Below are 21975 nucleotides of genomic sequence, written 5' to 3'. Positions count from 1 at the left end.
ATCATGAAGAAGGAGTAAATTGCCTGAATAAATTTTTGGATAAGTTCTACAAAAAGGATGAGTTATTCGAAGCGTATGAGGCTTGGATGATCTTTGATAGGTTTAGGAAATCAGTTGATCAGTCCATGGAAGAATATATCATGGAATTTTGATAAATGGTACAGGAGAGTAGAGCAATTTGAACCTGAAATTCCAGAATCGGTATTGGCATTTAAATTATTGGACTGTGCTTACATTTCCCATGCCGATAGTCTTTTAGTACTAACAGGGGTTCAGTTCCGGGGGAAAGAATCTCTCTTAGAGCAAATGCTGCCCTAAAATATTTCTGGGGAAATAGTCGTTCCCTGCTGCCACTTCTTTTAGCAAATGCGAACAACTTTGCTGTAAAACAAAGGATAGAGGATTCAATGGTGACCGAATTTTGCGGTCGACCAAATATTAGGCGAAGATTCCAATACAAAGATGGGGTTAATGACAAGAGGTCTGAAAAGGTTCGTAACCCTAGCCAATTTGAGAGTTGGGACAAGAAGCATATCTGGGGTGGTGTCCGTAGACATTTAAACCCAAAAAATGCACGGGGGATAGTTAATCGGTGTTTTCGGTGTGATTCCGAGTACCATTACGCAATGAACTGTCCACAGCGAAGGAATCATGTTTTTGAAATGACCCATGAGACGGATTCATCTGAAACTGAAAATGATGATGGTGACTGTCATGATGGGATTGTATTGATCACTGAGTTTGAATCCGGTGATCAGTATCTTGATGGTAGATTCCTTTAACTGTGCAGCTCTGGACAGTGGTTGCACTTCTACGGTGTGCGGTATGGACTGGCTTGACTGCTGTCTGGAGTCTCTCGATGAGGCAGACCTGCGGAAGGTCAAGGAGTATGAAAGCTCGACCTGCTTCAGGTTCGGAGATGACAATACATTAACATCCTCCAAACGGATGGTCCTCCCTTGTAAGGTAGCAGGGGTCAATCGGTTTATCAGTACTGGTGTGGTTTCTAGTGAGATACCCGCTATTGTTGAGTCGATCTGCGATGAAGGAGGCTCAGATGACGCTAGATATGAAGAATGATAGAGCAGTCGTATTTGGGAAAAATGTGAATCTACATTTTACTTGGTCAGGTATTACTGCTTGCCACTAAGGAAGCCAGAGATTTCTCATCAAAAAGTTCATGAAGTTTTGTTAACTGCTGAGAATGAGAATTTGGTGGACAAAAGGAAGATCATCTGGAAATTACATAGATAGCTTGCACATCTGGCGCCACAGAGACTGAAGACTCTGCTTCGAGATGAGGGAGTGGTCGATAAAGGATATGATGATCTTATTGAACAAATCACTGCTCAGTGTGAAATTTGCCTTAAATATCACAAGATACCACCACAACCTGTTGTGAGCTTGTCACTAGCCAGGGAGTTTAACGATGCAGTGGCAATGGACTTGAAAGTTTGGGACAAGGATAGGGATTTTTTTTACTACTTCATAGATATGGCAACTAGATTTATTCTATCCACTGTAATACATAGTAAAGATAAAAGAACCATTGTCGATAAGGTCATGGAGAAATGGATAGGAACAGGATTAAGAACACTAAAGTTCCTCACAGATAATGGTGGGGAATTCGCCAATAAGATATGTGCGAAAATTTAAACATCGTAGTTATGCAGACTGCAGCTGAGAGTCCGTTTAGTTATGGTCTTTGTGAAAGAAACCATGCAGTAATAGATGACATGCTACTTAAAATATTGGCTGATCAACCAGTTTGTAAACTGCAAACGGTGCTAGCATGGACAGTGCACGCAAAGAACTCCCTGCAAATGGTTGGACAATGCTATTCGTCCAAAAAGACAATTACCCAAAGTTGGAACAAAGGTAACATACATGCCAGAAGGGACCAGTATGTGGAGAGACACCACCATCATAGGGAGAGCAGGAAAGGCCACTGGTAAATACAAACATTGGCTAAATGTGCAGGATGAAGGACAGGAGGCAAGACCTATCGATTGGCAAACCGAGGTAAAGATGTGGAAACCCAGAAAGTGCTGTATGAGTTCTGACAGTGGACCAGAAAGTGGTCGTAACCCTAGAAAAAAATCATGGACTTGTGAATGGAGTTCTGCTTTCTTGGGAGGATGATCATATAGTATCAGTCCAGAAAGGGAGAGGAATGTGAGTAGAGGCTGTAGCTTAACAAGGAGGACGAGAGAGCAAGCTAGCAATCTCAATAGAAGGAGAAGTCCTTATGACAGAGATTCTAGTAGCTGCTAATAAATTGGAAAGTAAGCTGATAAAGGAAGCCAAATGGAAAGAGTTAGAAAGTTGGAAGGAATTTGGGGTATATTCTGAAATACCTGACAGAGGACAGCCAGCTTTATCTCCCAGATGGATCTGTACAGAAAAGGTACTCCCAGACGGCACACATAAGGCCAAGGCAAGATTAGTAGCTCGAGGTTTTGAAGAGAGACGAGGAGATCAGGATGTCAGAGTGGACTTGTCTACTGTGGGGAAAGTGAGTTTGAAGATTTTTTTAAAGCTATTTTGGCATCTTATTCCTGGGAGTGCAAATCGATTGATATAAAGGCTGCGTTTTTACAGGGGGAGAAGTTTCAAAGGGAAGTTTTTTTGAAACCACCCAAAGGAGCCGAGGATGTAGAAGGAAAGCTATGGAAATTGAATAAATGTGTTTATGGGTTGGATGATGCATCAAGAATATGGTATTTTTCTGTGAGGTTTGTCTTGCTGAAAACAGGTTGCATTCAGTAAAGGCAGACCCCATGATGTTCTATTGGTATCATAAGGAGAAACTAGCTGGGATCTTTATCATGCATGTTGATGATTTCCTGTGGGAAGCTCTGTAGAATTTGAACAATGGGTAATCGAGAAGATAAAGAAGGAATTCCAGGTCGGAAGTCAGGCTTCTGGGGCCTTTAAATACATAGGTTTAGACATTAAGCAAAGCAAGTTAGAAGTGACATTGAATCAACAATCTTATCTAAAAAATGTTAATTATATCCCAATAACTCATGGTAGATCCTCACAAGAAGAGGATTCTGCTACCAAGGAAGAAATGGAACAGTTGAGAAGTTTGATTGGGCAGTTGAACTAGTTGTGCACTCAGACCAGGCCTGGCGCTAGTTATGATGTGTTGGAGCTAAGTACCATGATGAAACATGCTGCAGTTGAGCAAGTTCTGGGAGCAAATAAAACACACAAAAAAAATTAAATTCTGAGAGATGTGTGCTCAAGTTTCCAGCCTTGGGTAATCCAGAAGATATGAGGTTGGTCATTTTTAGTGATGCTTCACATGTCAATCTTCCAGATGGGTGCCCTAGCACAGCAGGGTTCATCATATTCTTGGTGGGAAAGAACAATAAATGTTGCCCACTGGCTTGGGAGGCCAAGAAAATAAAAAGGGTAGTGAAAAGCACCTTAGCTGCTCAAATGTTAGCCTTAGTAGAGGCATTAGATATGGGGGTTTACTTATCCAATATATTGACAGAAATATTATCTAAGGAGCAATGTGGGAAAAGTTTGCCCATAGAATGTTATGTTGATAACCAGTCTCTTTGGGACAACGTTCATTCCACAAAAAGTATCACGGAAAGAAGACTATGAATATACCTAGCCAGCATAAAGGAGATGTTAGAGAGAAATGAGATCTCTAGTTAAAATGGGTTGACACAAGTCGCCAACTGTTTTATATATATAAATTCTGGAATTATAGACATGGAAATACATGACATTATTTCCTTCTGCTTGTTTAAAAAAAGTGTTCAAGTTTTTTTTAGTTTTAATTTTAAAAAGAAGAGGGGAATCTGTTAATATGGCAATCATCTTGTTAAAGCCAATTGCTAGTCAAACAGGTGATGGGCATAATTATCCCATCTAAATAGAATAAAAAGGTACAGCTGGAACACTGTGTGGAAGCTACTAGCACTGAGTTGTTGTCTTGGAAATAAACCAGTTTTAACCAAGAGACCAGCCTAGATTAATTCTTCCACCATAACCTCTTTATTGTGAGTAACACTGACAGTGTGGGAAGGGACTGACAGCCTGGACGGGGATTGGGAGTGTGCGGATTGGAGTCTAGAGCACACCAGGGTTCATAACTGTTCACATTGTGGGCTAGAACCAAGAGCTGATCTGCTGGTTCGTTGTAAAAACCCAGCAAATTGTTCTGTCAGACTCAGATTGATGTGACATGCAGGACCACATTGTGGGGCCAACTTTTCATACCCCCAAGTGTGGCCCAGTGAGCCACTCGGTTATTAGAAAGTAAGTTACAAAAGGAGTTGAGGCATATAATAGCCTTGACCTAATGGAATTATTGGGCTTGAGGGACTGAATGGTCTCCTCCTGTTCCCATGTTCCCAAATGCTGGTTACCTCTTTCTCAAATGTGCGACAAGGATAGACTATAGTTAGGACAAACAGACACACTAGAATCTTTTTACTCCAGGGCAGACAAACAAATAGTTACTGAAACAATCGGCAGCACTTATTACACAAAAGACAACTTAAGATTTGTATACAATTGATGCAACATATAAAGCCTGGTTCACAACTCACCATGTTCAATTATGTACTTTACAAGTTCTTTATGGCCATTCTTTGCAGCACAGTGTAACACTGAGTATCCTTCCGAGCTGCTCACCATCAGACTCACTCCCTTATTGCAGGATTCTATGAACTTGGATAACATGGGAACAAAGAGTCACACATGTTTGTATTTTTTATATGTTCAGCTCCTAACATTTGACAGTTCAAGACAATACACAGATCCCACAATACACAACAATCACAAACACCAGACCACTTTTTTCTGCTTCCAAACTCAAATCCCCATTTGGACTTAAGGAAAGTCAGGGACAAGAAAGGCCATTCAGCCCCTTGAAGCTCATTGTTCCAGTAAAATAACATCATGGTATCCAATTGTATCTTGAATTGGGTCATCTACATCACCATCTGAGTCTGTACCAGGTAGATGTTGGCAGCCATTGGCACAACAAGCAGATACTCAGGAGACCCTGTTCTCAGGAGATCTTGTCCTCCCTGACTCTGTCTTCCAGCAGAGCACTATTTAAGAGTGGCTCATTGAGAAGATCAGAGTGCACCAGATGTACAGCACAAGGGACAGGACACCAGTGCGTCATGTTGAATATATAGCACACACATGCAGCTTACATATGCAACTTCCAGCTCATTACTTTTTGTTACAATTACCAAAAGCCAAAAATTGGAGAACATAAGAACTAGGAGCAGGAGTAGGCAATTCAGCCCCTCGAGCCTGCCCTGCCATTCAATACGATCATGGCTGATCTCATTTCAGCCTCAACTCCAATTTCCTGCCCTCTCCCCATAACTTTTCAACCTAATTAAAAATCGGTCTATCTCCTCCTTAAATTTATTCAGCGTCCCGGCATCCACTGCACTCTGAGGTAGTGAATTCCATAGATTCACAACCCTTTGAGAAAAGTAATTCCTCCTCATCTCTGATTTAAATCTACTACCCCTTAGCCTAAAGCCATGGCCTCTCGTTCTAGAATGCCCCACAAGGGGAAACAGCTGCTCCACATCTACTTTGTCTATTCCCTTTAGCATGTTATATACCTCAATTAGATCTCCTCTCATCCTTCTAAACTCTAGCGAGTATAGGTCTAAACTGCTCAATCTCTCCTCATAAGACAAGCCCCGCACATCTAGAATCAATCTAGTGAACCTCCTCTGAACCGCCTCCAGTGCAACTACATCCTTCCTCAAGTAAGGGGACCAAAACTGTGCACAGTACTCCAGGTGCAGTCTCACCAATGCCTTGTACAGTTGCAGCAACACATCCCTATTTTTATACTCTCTTCCTTTAGCAATAAATGCCAAAATTCCATTTGCCTTTCTTATTACCTGCTGTACCTGCATACTAGCTTTCAGCCATTCATGCACGAGGACACCCAGATCCCTCTACACTGAAGCATCCTGAAGTTTCCCTCCATTTAAACAATAAGTCGCCTTTTTATTCTTCCAACCAAATTGGATAACCTTATACTTATCCACCTTAAACTCCATCTGCCAAATTTTGGCCCATTCACCTAACCTGTCCATATCCATTTGTAAATTTCTTATTTCTTCATTGCAACTTTCTTTCCCACCTATTTTGGTGTCATCTGCAAATTTAGCTATAGTACCTTCTATCTCTGAATCCAAGTCATTAATATAGATTGTAAATAGTTGGGGCCCAAAGACCAAACCCTGTGGCACCCCACTAGTTATAGCTTGCCATCCAGAAAAAGACCCATTTATCCCGACTCTCTGCTTTCTGTTGGTTAGCCAATCCTCTATCCAAGCTAATATATTACCCCTAACTCCATGTGATCTTATCTTGTGTATTAATCTTTTGTGCAGCGCCTTATCAAAGGCCTTCTGGAAGTCCAGATATACTACATCTACAGGATCCCCATTATCCACTTTGCTTGTCACATCTTCAAAGAACTCTAGCAAATTAGTGAAACACGATTTACTTTTCATAAAACCATGCTGACTCTGATGGATTGCATTTTGACTTTCCAAATGCCCCATTACTACTTCCTTAATAATGGATTCCAACAATTTCCCAACGACAGAATTTAAACTAACTGGTCTATAGTTTCCTACTTTCTGCCTCTCCCCCTTTTTGAATAAGGGTGTTATATTAGCATTTTTCCAATCCACTGGAGCCTTTCCAGAATCCAGGGAATTTTGGAATATTATAGCCAATGCATCCACTATCTCCGCTGCCACTTCCTTTAAGACCCTGGGATGTTGGCCATCAGGTCCTGGGGACTTGTCACCCTTTAATCCCAATAGTTTGCTCAGTACTTTTTCTTTAGTGATGGTGATTGTTCTAAGTTCCTCCTTCTCTATACCCTCTGCACGACCTGTTACTATTGGGGTGGTACTAGTGTCCTCCACCGTGAAAACTGAGAACTTGTTGGTAACTTTAGCTAACACATACTTAAGATCAGAATTCATCCAATCTATCATTTGATTTTGTCCACATTTATTCTGTCTATCCCTTGGTATCCTTGAGAAGGCAGTGACAGTCCATCTCCTTGAGTTGCTGCAGTCCATGTGGTAATGGTGCCTCCATGGCTGTATTAAGTAGAGAATTTCAGGATCTTGACTCAGCGATCATGAAGGAACACGCTACAAGTCCAAGACAGGATGGTGTGTGATATGGGGGTGATGGATATAGGTTTCTTCTGCTTAGCACAAATGTATTAATCACACAAGGATTGGTAAAACAATAATGCGCATTCTTTATTTGAAGGTAAGGCTATATACAGACAACGGTAACTGCGAGGCCATGTAGACATGTTTGACCTGTAGGAGTGCTGCCGTATTCTGTCAACAGAATCATGGAATTACACATCACACCCTGTCTCGTTGTGGATAGTGATTAAAAGCAGGTTAAGATATGCACTCAAAGGTACATGTACATCACATCACAACAACAGTGTTGGAATGATGTTGCTGCTCTTATCTTTAGTGGTGGTGAATGATGAAGAGTTGGGAGGTACTGTTGAAGTAAGCTCAAATACTTGTTACAACAAAGACAATTTTCATTTACAGTGAATTTAATGCAGAAGAGGACATCTCTAGATGCTTCACAGAGAGGTGAGCAATGTGAATGTCAAACTAAAGAAAGAGACATTAGAAGGGGTGACTAAAGCTGTGGTTAAAGAGGTGCATTTGAAGAATGGAAAAAGGTAGTGGGGCACAGGAGTTTGGGGGGGTGGGGTGCATTCCAAAGGATTGGACTCAGCAACTGAATGCAGACATCCAGTGTCAGTGAAGAGTAAAGACAGGAGAAGGGTTGATGTACAGGAGGTCAGAGTCAGTGGAATGTTGGAAGAGGGTTATAACGCTGGAGGGAATATGAGAAATAGGGAGGGTGAGGCCATGGAGGCATTCAAACACAAGAATGAGAATTTGAGACTTTGGAGCCATTAGCTTCCAAAGCAGGCCAGGGAGGACAGGTTAATGAGTGAGCAGAAATTGGTGTGGATTAGAGTACGTGCAGCAGGGTTTTGGTTGAACTGAAGCTTGTGGAGGAAGGGGAGAAACCATTGGAATAAATGAGTCCAGGCAAATGGGATTATGTGGGAGTGGTGATAAACTACGTTACAGAAATAGGCAGTCTCTTTAATTGAGAGGAGATGGAGTCAGAATCTCAGAGTTGAACAGGATGATGAAGTTGACAGCAGTCTAATTCAATGCATTCTACATGTATTACATACTGCGGCTACAGTGCACCAGTGCAGGTGAGAATATTGAGTAAAGTGGTAGTGTGCCAGTCAAGTGAATTGCTCTGTTCTAGAGAGTGTTGAACTTCTAGAATGTTCTGGTGTTTGCACCCAACCAGGCAAGTATTGAGTATTCCATTTCACTCCAGAGCTGTGTCTCGTAGATAGAGTAAAGGTTGTGTAATGGTTTGAGGCAAAAAAAAATCCCTGACAATTAAGTGCCCATAGCATCTATGCAGCTTCAGGCAGTTGGACTGCAGGTAACGTCTCTTGTAGGGCTTGGCTTATTGTAGGTACTCTTCAATACTTGTGTATGCCTCTTTCTACATCATTCAGTTAGTTTGTCGTATGTGACATATTGCAGCTTAGAATAACTGTACTAAGGTCCTACTTCAAGCACTAGAGTGCTTCAACCCCTGAAAATATGGCTTTAACAAGCCTTAGTTATGCTACACTATATTCCTGCCTCTTTCCTATATGCTCGAGGGTTTTGAGATGCCACACAGGTACTGTTTCCCACATTTGCAGCTGCTAACTCAAGTATCTAGGACCTAGCCTTTCATTCCATTTCTCCCCTTGAATGGCTGAGGGTTCCTCTCTGTTCTTCTGCAATGTCCAGCAAACAGAAACCTGAGAATTGCTGCAAAACGAGACATGCTGTTGAAACTTTTAGTCTCGTACTCATCAGGACAGATCCTTGAGAATAGCAAATCTAAACGGAATAACAATTTATGCTGCATGAGAAGAGAGTGCTGATTGGTTGGCAAAGTGGACTCTGATTGGTAGAGGTGTTTCCATGGAGAATGCACCAGGGAACAGTTAACTGCCAAGCTTTTGTTTAAATTCAAACCAGACAGATTGACTCTGGTCAAGGCATTGTCGTGGGGAATAAACCAGAGAACAACTGGACCCCGAGCTTTTGTTTAGTTGGAGAAGATGCAATGAATGGACATTCTCTCTCTGTTCACAAAGTGAAATCTGATGCTGCACCTAATGTTGCTGTGTTCACCAAAACACTCCTCTTTGACCAGTAGCTAGGAGTTGCTTGGTTGTTATTGTGCTCATCTAGCAATCCACAGGTACTGAGTTCAAATCCTCCCAGGGTAAGATACCAAGTTGGATTCAATAAATCTGTTAATTAGTGGGCTAGCAGCAGAAAAGTGACCATGAAGTAAATGGATTGTTGTAAATACCCAGGTGGTTTGTTAATGTGCTTTAGGATCAAGAACTTGCCACCCTGACTTGTAAAACAAAAATGTCTGTTTTATAAAAATTATAAAATCTTAAGAAATGTATTAAATGTTATCAAAATAGCACTCTCTCTCCCTTATTACAAAGTATTCCATTGAAATTTGCTGGCTGACAGACACAGAAGAGCATAAGCCTGTTACCTCTGCCAAGGATAAAACCCTATAGTGCAGGCTCTAATAAAAGACACATTCCTGAAGCCTGATAAAGTGTGATCTCATGACACATACATAAAGAATACGTGTCTGAGTGAAGGTTAAACAGAATGGCCTAGCAAGTGATAAACCAGGAGATGACTTAATGGGCTTCTGATGGAAATAGGAGAGATTACCTTGAATCTGTTCATTACTAATGGACAATTGGATAAGTGATTGACTTAACATCCCAAAAGTTAGCTACATAAATGGGCTCTCAAGAGGAAAAAAAATTACTTCTGACAGGAAAAAGCTTCTTGAGGCGGACCAATGCTGGCTCTGGCCTAGCACCTTGGTTAGCTCAAGACAGAGGAACGCTTTTCAAAGTTATCCATCATGGCTTTGGCCTATCACTTTGGCCATCTCAAGAAGCTACAGCTACAGAGGCCAGCTTCATCTGTCAGTTTGTCTGATCCGGGACCAGTAAATTGTAACTGTTCTGAGGAGACTGCTACAGTCAGTCACGGAGATCAGCCTCCCTCTGCCTTTCCCATCTGTCCATCCGATCCGGCACCAGGAAACTGCTTTCACCTGTTGCAGGTCGCATGTTTTTTCTTCCAATTTATGTTAGGTATCATATCTAAACTGTTGCCTCTTTTAAAAAAAACTGCTTTAAAATCACATGGCTTCAACCCCCATTTTGGGTAACCTGTGATTCATGGACCAGATCTTACAAATCTGGTTATACGCAACCAGTCTCACATTACATGGTTGACTCTTACTGACCTTGGGGCAACTAGGGATCGGCAATCTCTGCAGCCTTGCCAGTGTTGCCTGACAACGAATTAAATAAAAGCTCCATAAGCCACCTCCTGCTCAGCTCATCCCTTGAATACTGCTGGCTGCCTTATGCATGTTTACAGTGACTTCTGTAGAGCCATGCGGATATCAGATAAAGTCTCATTAAGTTTGTAAACTCTCTACTACTCGTGGTGAACATGTACTAAACAAAATCCCCAACTATGACCACTGGATTTGCTGGATAAAAGTTGGAATCCCCCTCCATTAAGAGGAAATGGTCAATGTTGAGACATACTGCGCTGTATTGTGTTTCCTTCCCATGTGTTATATATTGTTGCATTAACTGTAAATATCTATAAAGAGCTAGGAAATAATTAGCTAGGAACTAATTGTTATGTGTAAGTTTTCCAGGGGACCACATTTCATGGCTGCACTAGAGGCTGATGTGATTTATAACTGAACCAGTTCAAACCGGTCCTCCTTGTGTACAAGGCAGCATAGCAAGTTAAGCATAAAGAGTTCTGATTTTTCCAAACTTAAAATGTGATTATTACCAAGCTGGGGACCAAAAGCCAACAAGAATGCATAGCACCTTGTATGTAGTATTTGCCCAAATTCCAGTCTGCCCCATTACCTTCTGTAGGTCACCCTCCAGGACTGAATGAAGAAGTTCTGAAAGAAAGACAAGGGCCAACATGTTAAACACAGAAGAGAACATAGTGCACTGTCTAATCAACTGCTTAAAATACCTGCCCATCCAATGTTGGCTAATGATACCCATTAAAAATCTGTAGGTTACAAATAGCTAAAGATAAAAATGATGTTGTATTAAATTTTTCATTGTTAGTACTCTTCTGCCTCTATACGTTCCTTCCACACAGGATATTTAGGAAACAGAGGCTGATGGGGTTAAGGAGGGACAGAGAATAGTATCAAATATAAGCAGGAAGATTATATAAGGAGTCCAGTCCACAGAAAATTTGGATGAATTAGAGAAGTGGAACTAGGTTGAAGAAAAGTAACCCAAGGGCAAGACAGATAACCATAAATGTTCTACAAATATATACGCGTAGTAAATAGAAGTGAAATTTTTGGATGTGCTTAAACTGCTAATACATCACACAAAATGTCTTTCAGTGATGGAGAACCACAGTATTTAAATAAAAAGCAGTTAAATTTTGATGTTGAGTGCCTAACAGTGAGCTTGCTGTTTGAGGAGACTGGCAGCTCTGACAGCAGTTCAGGGGCATTTTAAGCAGCAGGGGAGTGAGCCACTCATTGTGCCAGTTTTGGATTAGCAGCTGCCCTGTGGGATTGCTTCATGTTTAATAATCATTCTGTTATGATGATCACTTGGGACCTGTCTCAACTGTCTGTGGTAGCAGTGCATACTATCTACAAGATGCACTGCAGCACATTGCCAAGACTTCTTTGACAGCATCTCCCAAACCCGTAACCTCTACCACCTAGAAGAACAAGGGTAGCAGATGTATGGGAACACCACCAGCTCCAACTACCCTTCCAAGTCATTCATCATCTTGACTTGGAATTATATCATCATTCCTTCATCATCATTAGGTTAAAATCCTGGCACTCCCTTGCTAACAGCACTGGGGTGTACCGAGACCACACAGACTGCAGCGGTTCAAGAAAGCAGATCAGCACCGCCTTCTCAAAGGAAATTAGATGGGCAATAAATGGTGGCCTAGCCAGCGATGCCCATGTCACAGAAGTCACTGCTATTCTCCATGAAAATCTGTGACCACCTCTTCATTCAGGAAGAGGTCAGCAGGTTACTGAAGTTGGATATGAGGTCTTAAGGATCAGCAGAGGAATTAGACTGTAAAGAAAATAAAAAAGGTTAAATGCTATTAAAATGGACAGAAGTTTATGTTCTAGATGTCTTGCACCCACAAGTCTTAAAGGAGCTTTGGAGTGAAATTATTGAAGCTTTAACAGAAACCTTTACTGTTGCTACCTAGCCAGCCCACAGTCCCCAACCCACCCAAGTACTTCCTGGACTTCCTTTCAACTTACAGCACCTTTGCTGTGGATCATTTAATGGAACCATTCTGCCCATGTGAAACTGGGGAATGGACAATTCTTAGTAAGGGGCTGATCAGGGAGGTCAGGGAGGTCAGCACACTCTAGTCTCAAAGACACGGGTCGTGGAGAGCTCAGAAAGCTGTTGGGATTGCGGAACCTTCCTGAGACTGCTGATGGAAACTATGCCAGAATTATCTACCCTGAACAAGAATTATTAAGAGAAGCTCAACAGAAGGAATTACCTTGTTCCTCGGAGGATGAGGGAGGCCTGAGGAGAGAAGAAGAAAAATAATAGTTTCTGGGATTCGGGAGTGTGCATCATTTCCTGCAACAAAGTCCTTGAAAAATATCTCAAGCATGTGGTGTTGAGCTAAGTGCTCAATGGTGTTATAGCACATGTGTTTCACAGGGAACAGGAGCACAGAGGTATAGCCCCCCATAGTGTCAGGGAGGTTGGAATATTGTCAGGATCAGGAGTGCGGGGAATGTTGGGATCAGGGGTTTGGTGCAGATTTTGGGGATAAATAGTGTCAGGAATGTGGTCAGGATCAGGCCTGTGGAAAACGTCAGGAATCAGAAGTGTGGGGAATGTTGTCCGGACTGTGAGTGTGGGGAATATTAGGAATGTAAACGAGATCAGAAGTGGAGGAGTCTTGTCAAGTTCGGCATCGTGGGAAATGTTATCAGGATCAGGAGCGTGGAGAATATTGCTAAAATGATGCATGTGGAGAAGGCTTTTGAGTTGATGGATGAGAGGGGCTATGTTAAATGTGAAAGATTCATACCGGAGTTTCTGGTGGGTCACTCTTTCTGTCTCTCTTCCAAATTGGTGCTGTATCCCAGACTCAGATTCGCAGCTGTCACTCGCGATCCATTTGGTGGTAGAGCCGTTCCACAACTCAGTATTCCTGAAAATTGGAAAAGAATTTATTTTTAATTCAGCACAATATCTGAATCTTATTTCCTCTTGAGTTCCTCCCCTTTGCTCTGCTTCTGAAGCTGCTTCAAGCTGGAGTATTGTCTGACGAGAGTCAACAACCCTCTAATACCTCACCCAACTGGTCATTCTTCATGTGTGAGGCAAAACTGTGACCGCTGCTGCACTACTTGACCATGGAAGCGTCAGCGTTGAACTTGATCTTGTCTTCACCCGATTTGTACATGCTGTGCTGTTTAGTTTGTGCTGCTTAATGATCAGGGGTGGCTTTATTAGTCCTCAGTGTGAGGTCAGTTTGTGTGCCATGACCCCCACACCAGTCAATTCAACACTGTGCAGCTTGGGGTTTTCCTCTCCAAGTTGAATATTGGACAGTACCTTTTCAAACTGAGTAGTTATTAAAAAAAGCTGCACAGAAAATAGTATTTTGGGATACAGTGTCTGAGTAATTTAAGACATGACATGTGGTGAATGTAACAGGTTTCAATATAGACAGGTGATTTAATTTATGGTTTCCAGATTTCTCCAACACGTGGTTATTCCTTGCCTCATGTCATAGATATTATAGACTAATTGAAAGAGATTGATTATTATGATGGGGCAATAACTCCATTATCATTGTGTCTTGTGACTACCAGAAGATGAACTAGATGGATTTTGATCCTTTGTCTGGTACAGCAACTAATGTTCCTATGATAGACTGGTGTGGCCTCCTCCTGTGCTTCTTGATAGAGAAATTACAGACAGTGAGGAGATGAAACTTGCCTCTGATTAAACAAGCACAGTCACTCTGAGTCACAGCGAACGTTTAAGCTGCTGATGATGGACTCATAATACACGATTAAACCATGCAGGCAGAGTGTCCTTTCCTCAGTACTGTCTTTCTCAAGTTATATGTGGCTTCTGTGTAAGTGATTGGACAACACCTGCTAAACAATCCTGATTGTTCTAAGAATTACACTGAAAACCAATTTAAGATTATTAGTCAGGCTTGCAGTGTGGCTCACTTACGCATGCTAGAAGCCACAAATATTCACACACACAACCCTGTCCTTTGCAGACAGAAGGAGCATGTCCATGCATTGCATGTCCTTTTTCAACTAAACAAAAGCTTGTGAGACAGCCATTCATTTCCCATAGCAATGCCTTGACCAATCAGTGTTGACCTGCCTGGTTTGAATTTGAACAATAGCTTGACAGTTAACTGTTCCCTGCTACATTCTCCATGGCAATGCCTTTACCAATCAGAGTCCATTTGCCAACAATCAGCACTCACTTCTCATGCATATAAATTGTTGTTCCCTCTACTGTTGGTATTCTCGAAACCTGTCCCGATGAGTGCAAGATGAAAAACTTTGAGAGAATGTCTCTTTTTCCAGAAATACTCAAGTTCTGTACTACCAAATGACTATCTAACTATGGAACATTTAACTTAATGTGAGTGATAGGAAGGATAATGGAATCTTTACTGAAAGATTTGATAAAAAAACATCTAGAAACTATAAAAAGGACATTCTGTACAGATTTCAAGAGGGAAAGTTATGCTTGACCAACCTTATTAATTCTTTGAAGTAACAGAAAGAGTTGACAAGGGTAGAGTAGTTGATGTAATATATTTGGATTTTTCAAAGGCCTTCACATCAGGGTAAACAAAACACAGAGGTTCATTTCTAGAGGGGTAGACTTGAAAAGAGAGAAGTTATGTTATCTGAAGACCTGATAGATAGAGGTTTAATATAATGAAAGGGTAGACACAGTGAGGATTTTTCCATTTGTGGGGAGACCAGAATTAGAGGCCATTAATGTGCCATAGTCGCTAATACATTCAATAGGGAATTCAGGATAAACTTCTTTATTCAGAGAGTGTTTGAATGTTTAACCTGCTACCACATGGAGTATTTAAGGCAAATAGTATAGATTAAATAGAGCTACATGAAGGAGCAAATAGAGGTTATGTTGATAATGTGGTGAAGAAGGGCGGAAGGAGGCTTGAGTGTGTTGAATAATCTGTTTTTTGTGTTGTAAAAAAAATTAGGAATCAGAGTAGGAGAAAAAAAAACATGATCTTCCTTTCAACCTCCGTGTTTCTCCACTTCAATGTTCACTGCTGGATGAGGATATATGGCCAAACAAAGTGCTAACTAACTTCAGCAACTGACATGATCTCCTCACATCCCTATATCTCGTATAGAGAGGTGGTCACACTGCAGGCTAAGAGTCCACAGGCAGGAAGGGAATGGGTGACCACCAGGCAAAGCAAGAGGACTAGACAGGCAATGCAGGAATCTCCTGTGGCTATTCCCCTGCAAAACAGATGTACCGCTTTGGATACTGTTGGGGGGAATGGCCTCTCAGGAGAAAGCAGCAACAGCCAAATTTGTTGCACTGAGGTTGGCTCTGCTGCACAGGGGAGGAGTAAAAAGTGTGGGAAAGCAATAGTTATAGGGGATTCAATTGTAAGGGGAATAGATAGGCATTTCTGTGGCCGCAAACGAGACTCCAGGATGGTCTGTTGCCTTCCTGGTGCTAGGGTCAAGGATATCTCAGAGCGGCTACAAGACGTTCTGGAGGGGGAGGGTGAACAGCCAGTGGTCATGGTACACATTGGTACAAACAACATAGGTAAAAAAAGGGGTGAGGTCCTAAAAGCAGAATATAGGGAGTTAGGAAGTAAGTTGAAAAGTAGGACCTCAAAGGTAGTGATCTCAGGATTACTACCAGTGCTATGTGCCAGTCAGGGTAGAAATAGCAGGATATATTGGATGAAGATGTGGCTGAAGAGATGGTGTGAAGGGGAGGGTTTCAGATTCCTGGGGCATTGGGACCAGTTCTGGGGGAGGTGGGACCGGTACAAACTGGACAGGTTACACCTGGGCAGGACCGGGACTGATGCCCTAGGGGGAACATTTGCTAGAGTGGTTGGGGAGGGTTTAAAGTAAAATGGCAGGGGGATGGGAACCTATGCAAGGAGTCAGAGGAGGGGGAATCAAAGACAAGAACAAAATTCAGAAAGCGGAATAAGAAAAATGATAGTCAGAGAAATCAAGGGCAAGAATCAAACAGGGACTCGGTGAAAAATAGTGGGAACGGGACAAGTAATGTTAAAAAGACAAGCCTTAAGGCTTTGTGCCTTAACGCGAGGAGCATTCGCAATAAAGTGGATGAATTAACCGCGCAAATAGATGTAAACAGGTATGATATAGTCGGGATTACGGAGACATGGCGCAGGGTGATCAGGGATGGGAACTGAACATCCAGGGGTATTCAGTATTTAGGAAGGACAGACAAAAAGGAAAAGGTGGTGGAGTTGCATTGCTGGCTAAAGAGGAAATTAACGCAATAGTGAGGAAAGATATTAGCTCCGACGATGTGGAATCTGTATGGGTAGAGCTGAGAAATACTAAGGGGCAAAAAAACGTTAGTGGGGGTTGTATATAGACCCCCAAACTGTAGTGGTGATGTTGGGAATGGCATTAAACAGTTAATTAGAGACATATGTAATTAAGGAGCATCTGTAATTATGGGTGACTTTAATCTGCATATAGATTGGGAACACCAAATTAATAACAATACCGTAGAGGAGGAATTCCTGGAGTGTATATGGGATATTTTTCTGGACCAATACATTGAGGAACCAACGAGAGAACAGGCCATCCTAGACTGGGTATTGTGTAATGAGAAAGGAATAATTGGCAATCTAGTTGTGCGAGGCCCCTTGGGGATGAGCAACCATAATATGATAAAATTCTTCATTAAGATGGAGAGTGATGTAGTTGATTCTGAGACTAGGGTCCTGAATCTTAATAAAGGAAACTACGATGGTATGAGGCGTGAGTTGGCTATGATGGGTTGGGAAACGTTACTTAAAGGGATGACGGTGGATAGGCAATGGCAAACATTCAAAGAGCGCATGGGTGAACTGCAACAATTGTTTATTCCTGTCTGGCGCAAAAGTAAAACAGGAAAGGTGGCCAAACCATGGCTTCCAAGGGAAATTAGAGATAGTATTAGATGCAAGGAAGAGGCATACAAATTGGCCAGAAAAAAACAACAGACCTGAGGACTGGGAGCAGTTTAGAATTCAGCAAAGGAGGACCAAGGGATTGATTAAGAAGGGGAAAATAGAGTACGAGAGTAAGCTTGCAGGGAACATAAAAATTGACTGTAAAAGTTTCGATAGATATGTGAAGAGAAAAAGATTGGTGAAGATAAATATAGGTCCCTTACAGTCAGAAACAGGGGAATTTATAATGGGGAACAAAGAAATGGTTGACCAACTAAATACATACTTTGGTTCTGTCTTCATAAAGGAGGACACAAATAACATACCAGAAATGTTGGGGAACACAGGGTTTAGTGAGAGGAAGGAACTGAAAGAAATCAGTATTAGTAGGGAAATGGTGTTGAGAAAATTGATGGGATTGAAAGCCCATAAATCCCTGGGGCCTGATAATCTACATCCCAGAGTACTTAAGGAAGTGGCCCTAGAAATAGTGGATGCATTGGTGGTCATCTTCTGAGATTCTATAGACTCTGGAACAGTTCCTACAGATTGGAGGGTAGCTAATGTAACCCCACGATTTAAAAAGGGAGGCAGAGAGAAAACAGGGAATTATAGACCAGTCAGCCTGACGTCGGTAGTGGGGAATATTCTAGAGTCCATTATAAAAGATTTAATAGCTGAGCACGTGGAAAACAGTGGCAGAATCGGACACAGTCAGTATGGATTTATGAAAGGGAAATCATGCTTGACAAATCTACTGGAATGTTTCGAGGATGTAACTAATAGAGTTGATGAGGGGGAGCCAGTGGATGTGGTTTATTTGGACTTTCAGAAGGCTTTCGACAAAGTCCCACATAAGAGATTGGCATGTAAAATGAAAGCACATGGGATTGAGAGTAGTGTATTGAGATGGATAGAAAACTGGTTGGCAGACAGGAAGCAAAGAGTAGGAATAAACGGGTCTTTTTCCGAATGGCAGGCAGTGACTAATGTACCGCAGGGATCGGTGCTGGGACCCCAGCTATTCACAATATATATTAATGATTTAGATGAGGGAACTAAATGTAATATCTCCAAATTTGCAGATGACACAAAGCTGGGTGGGAGGGTGAGCTGTGAGGAGGATGCAGAGATGCTTCAGTGTGATTTGGACAAGCTGAGTGAGTGGGCAAATGCATGGCAGATGCAGTATAATGTGCAAAAATGTGAGGTTATCCATTTTGGTAGCAAAAACAGGAAGGCAGATTATTATCTGAATGGCTATAAATTGAGAGAGGGGAATGTGCAACGAGACCCGGGTACCCTTGTACTCCAGTCGCTGAAGGTAAGCATGTAGGTGCAGCAGGCGGTAAAGAAGGCAAATGGTATGTTGGCCTTCATAGCCAGAGGATTCGAGTACAGGAACAAGGATGTCTTGCTGCAATTGTACAGGGCCTTGGTGAGACCACACCTGGAATATTGTGTGCAGTTTTGGTCTCCTTATTTGAGGAAGGATGTACTTGCTATAGAGGGAGTGCAATGAAGGTTTACCCGACTGATTCCTGGGATGGCGGGACTGACATATGAGGAGAGATTGAGTCAGTTAGGATTATATTCACTGGAGTTCAGAAGAATGAGAGGGGATCTCAAAAACCTATAAAATTCTAACAGGACTAGACAGGGTAGATGCAGGAGGGATGTTCCCAATGGTGGGGGAGTCCAGAACCAGGGGTCACAGTCTGAGGATATGGGGTAGACCCTTTAGGACTGAGATGAGGAGAAATTTCTTCACCCAGAGAGTGGTGAGCCTGTGGAATTCGTTACCACAGAAAGTAGTTGAGACCAAAACATTGTATGTTTTCAAGAAGGAGTTAGATATAGCTCTTGGGGAGAAAGGGATCAAAGGATATGGGGAGAAAGCGGGAGCAGGCTATTGAGTTGGATGATCAGCCATGATCATAATGAATGGCGGAGCAGGCTCGAAGGGCCGAATGGCCTACTCCTGCTCCTAGTTTCTATGTTTCTATCTCCCTGACTGCATAATTGCACATTTTAGTCATAACCTGCCACGTGACTATAGACCTCTCATTTACTCTTGGCCCCTACCTGCCATTCACTGTAAGCTCTATGCTGAACCCATGAGTAATGTACAGTGACATCTCAGTTCAGTGTATAGAGTTTAGTAATGGTGTGTGTGCATGTGTGTATGTGTAACAGTGTGTGTATCAGTATATATGTGCCTATGTGCATGCGTGGATCTGCATGGGCAGGATTTTCCCTTTGTTGGGCGGGTGCAGAGGGTGGGCCTGGAAGTGGCTGTGAAGTGGACCGTCGCATGTGATCCGGCCCTGACCACGATTTCACGCTGGCCGGACAATTCAGGCCGCCCACCGTGAAATGCGGCTCCGCACTGGCCTGAAAGAGCCAAGTGGGAACTGGGGCCTGTCGGCCGCTGGGTCCAATGACAACCCAGTGGCCAGTTTAAAAGTGGCCCAGGCAGCCCCTGGAAGGCTGCCATGGAGGGCGTCCCCTGATCCTTCGCCAAGGACCCGAGTGCAGCTGGACGTGGCACATGGGAGGACAGGTTGGGTGGGCACTTGGCCCCCCTCTTCTCTGAGTGCCTCGCTGTCCATCTGGAGGAGGTGGCTGCCAGGAGAAATACCCTTGTCCCCAGAGATGGGAGGAGGAGGCTACCGCACCTTACCAAGAGGGCATGGGAGGAGGTGGCAGCGCTGGTCAGCCATCGTGACGTGGTGCAGCGCTCCTGGGTGCAGTGCCGGAAGCGCTTCAATGACCTGCTGCGCTCTTGATGGGTGAGTACCGTGTTGGCATGGGTCAGAGTGCAGAAGTGTTAAGGTGTGGCCATCCCCCCTGTGGACCTCAGGTGTGTTAGAGCCTGAGCATCAACTGTCAATCACACTGGAGCTGGCCAAGGGGGTGAGCCCTGGCTGCTTGGACTCAGTGCCTTGCGGCTCGAGGGCCACGACTCGGATGTGCCCTGCCAGGTGCTCCTGAGCTGGGGTTGGCCAGGCTGCAATGGTGCTGCAGGTAGAGAGTGGACTAATCAATGCTTCTCTGTCCTTTCAGGAGAAGACGGCCCATAACAATATAGAAAGGTCACGGACCGGCTGAGGCCCTGTTAGCCTCCTAATCCTCTCGAGGTATAAGCAGGACACCCTAGAGCTCGAGAGCCAGTTCACCCCTCATGCAGCCAGGTGTGGAGAGGTGGGGTTGCCAGGCAAAGGTAAGAGTGCAGTGCACAGAGGTGAGAATTTCAGCTTGTGCAACTATCCTAGTGTAGTCTCTTCATTGATGGGAGCCTTGAACCTGGAGTCCCCATTGATCATTGGACGATGATGGCACCATGATGCCCATCTCCATTGTCTCACCAGGGTGCCTGGCATGCACAGTAACAGTGTGATGACTTTAACTAAAGACATGTCCTTGTTCTCCCTTTTTAGGTTCCCCAGCAGGCGTTCGCTCTCCGGACTCTGAAGGGCCACCCCTGACACTGGAGGACCACCAGGCGTCATTTGCGCCTGCTTCACACCCGCTTTCTGAAGCAGGCGCCAGTGCGGATACCAGCACCTCAGTGGGCATTAGAGCAGCGGCTGGTATCTTACTGCACATTGGTGAGGGCACGTCAAACTCACTTGAGGTGCAGGTGGAGACAGAGAGTGTCCAGGGCACCGGCAGTTGGGGGACTGTGGGGACCAGGACGATGCTCAGTCGATGGTTGATGATGAGCCTCTGGAGTCGTCCATTAAGCAGCAGATTCTGGATGTCCAGCGGGATGTGCGGGAGGATCTGGCAGAGATCCAGGAGGGTGTGTGTGCCATGGTTTCCATTGTGGAGGAGTCCATTCAGACCGCGTGCACTGTGTTGACCCTCATGGCCGGGCGCACTGCTTCCTCCATTGAGAGTGGCGAGTATCATGATGAGGGAGCTCCAGGGACAGAATGAGGGGTTCCTGAGGTTGCGCTCGGACCTGCAAACCCTCACACAGGCAATGACCTCAGGTGTTCAGTGTCAGAGTGTGAGATGGGTGAGGTACCCAGTATCCAAGCTAGTTGCCCATCCATCAATGTGTGCAGGGAGGTCCAGAGCGACCACGTTGGTGCATGAGCTGTCTGCCGTCTCTGGGGCTCCTCTCAGGGCGCTCTGGATAACAGCAGCAGCTCCTCCGCCCCTCTGCCAGTGACCGTGGCATCTGATGAGGCTGCAGCGACTGGGAAGATGCCATCCCTGGCGCTGGCCGCTCTCTCCCTCGCGGGGCCAGCACAGGCTCTACAGACCACAGGATGGCTGCCATGGTCATCAAGGGCAACAAGACAGCAGGGTCAGCAGGCTGTCTCCAATGCCAGTGCATTGTGAGGGGGGAGCACCTAGACGAAGCACTCACAAGTTAAAGGCACCATAAGCACAAGAGGGACAGGTCACAGGTGATTTTATGATCATTTTTGTTTACTTTATGTATACTGGTCTGATGTTGAATAACAGAAACGTTTCTGTTAAGATTATTGAGCTGTCAGAATGACATAAATTT

At 43.6% G+C, this 21975-nt stretch overlaps 1 protein-coding gene across 1 annotated transcript in view; it reads right to left on the bottom strand.

Annotated features, from left to right (window-relative positions):
* The window catches only part of LOC144696333 (diacylglycerol kinase iota-like), an 864725-nt gene that overhangs the window by 7937 nt on the left and 834813 nt on the right, over window positions 1–21975 (bottom strand). Inside the window, 1 exon segment of the mRNA XM_078567549.1 lies at window positions 4575–4695. Within this exon segment, the coding sequence (XP_078423675.1) occupies window positions 4575–4695 (121 nt within the window).

This window comes from Cetorhinus maximus, chromosome 22 (genome assembly GCF_964194155.1).
Source record: "Cetorhinus maximus chromosome 22, sCetMax3.hap1.1, whole genome shotgun sequence".
In the NCBI taxonomy this organism is placed as follows: domain Eukaryota; kingdom Metazoa; phylum Chordata; class Chondrichthyes; order Lamniformes; family Cetorhinidae; genus Cetorhinus; species Cetorhinus maximus.
Note: the sequence above shows the minus strand (reverse complement) of the source record. Positions and strands in the feature narration are given on the sequence as shown.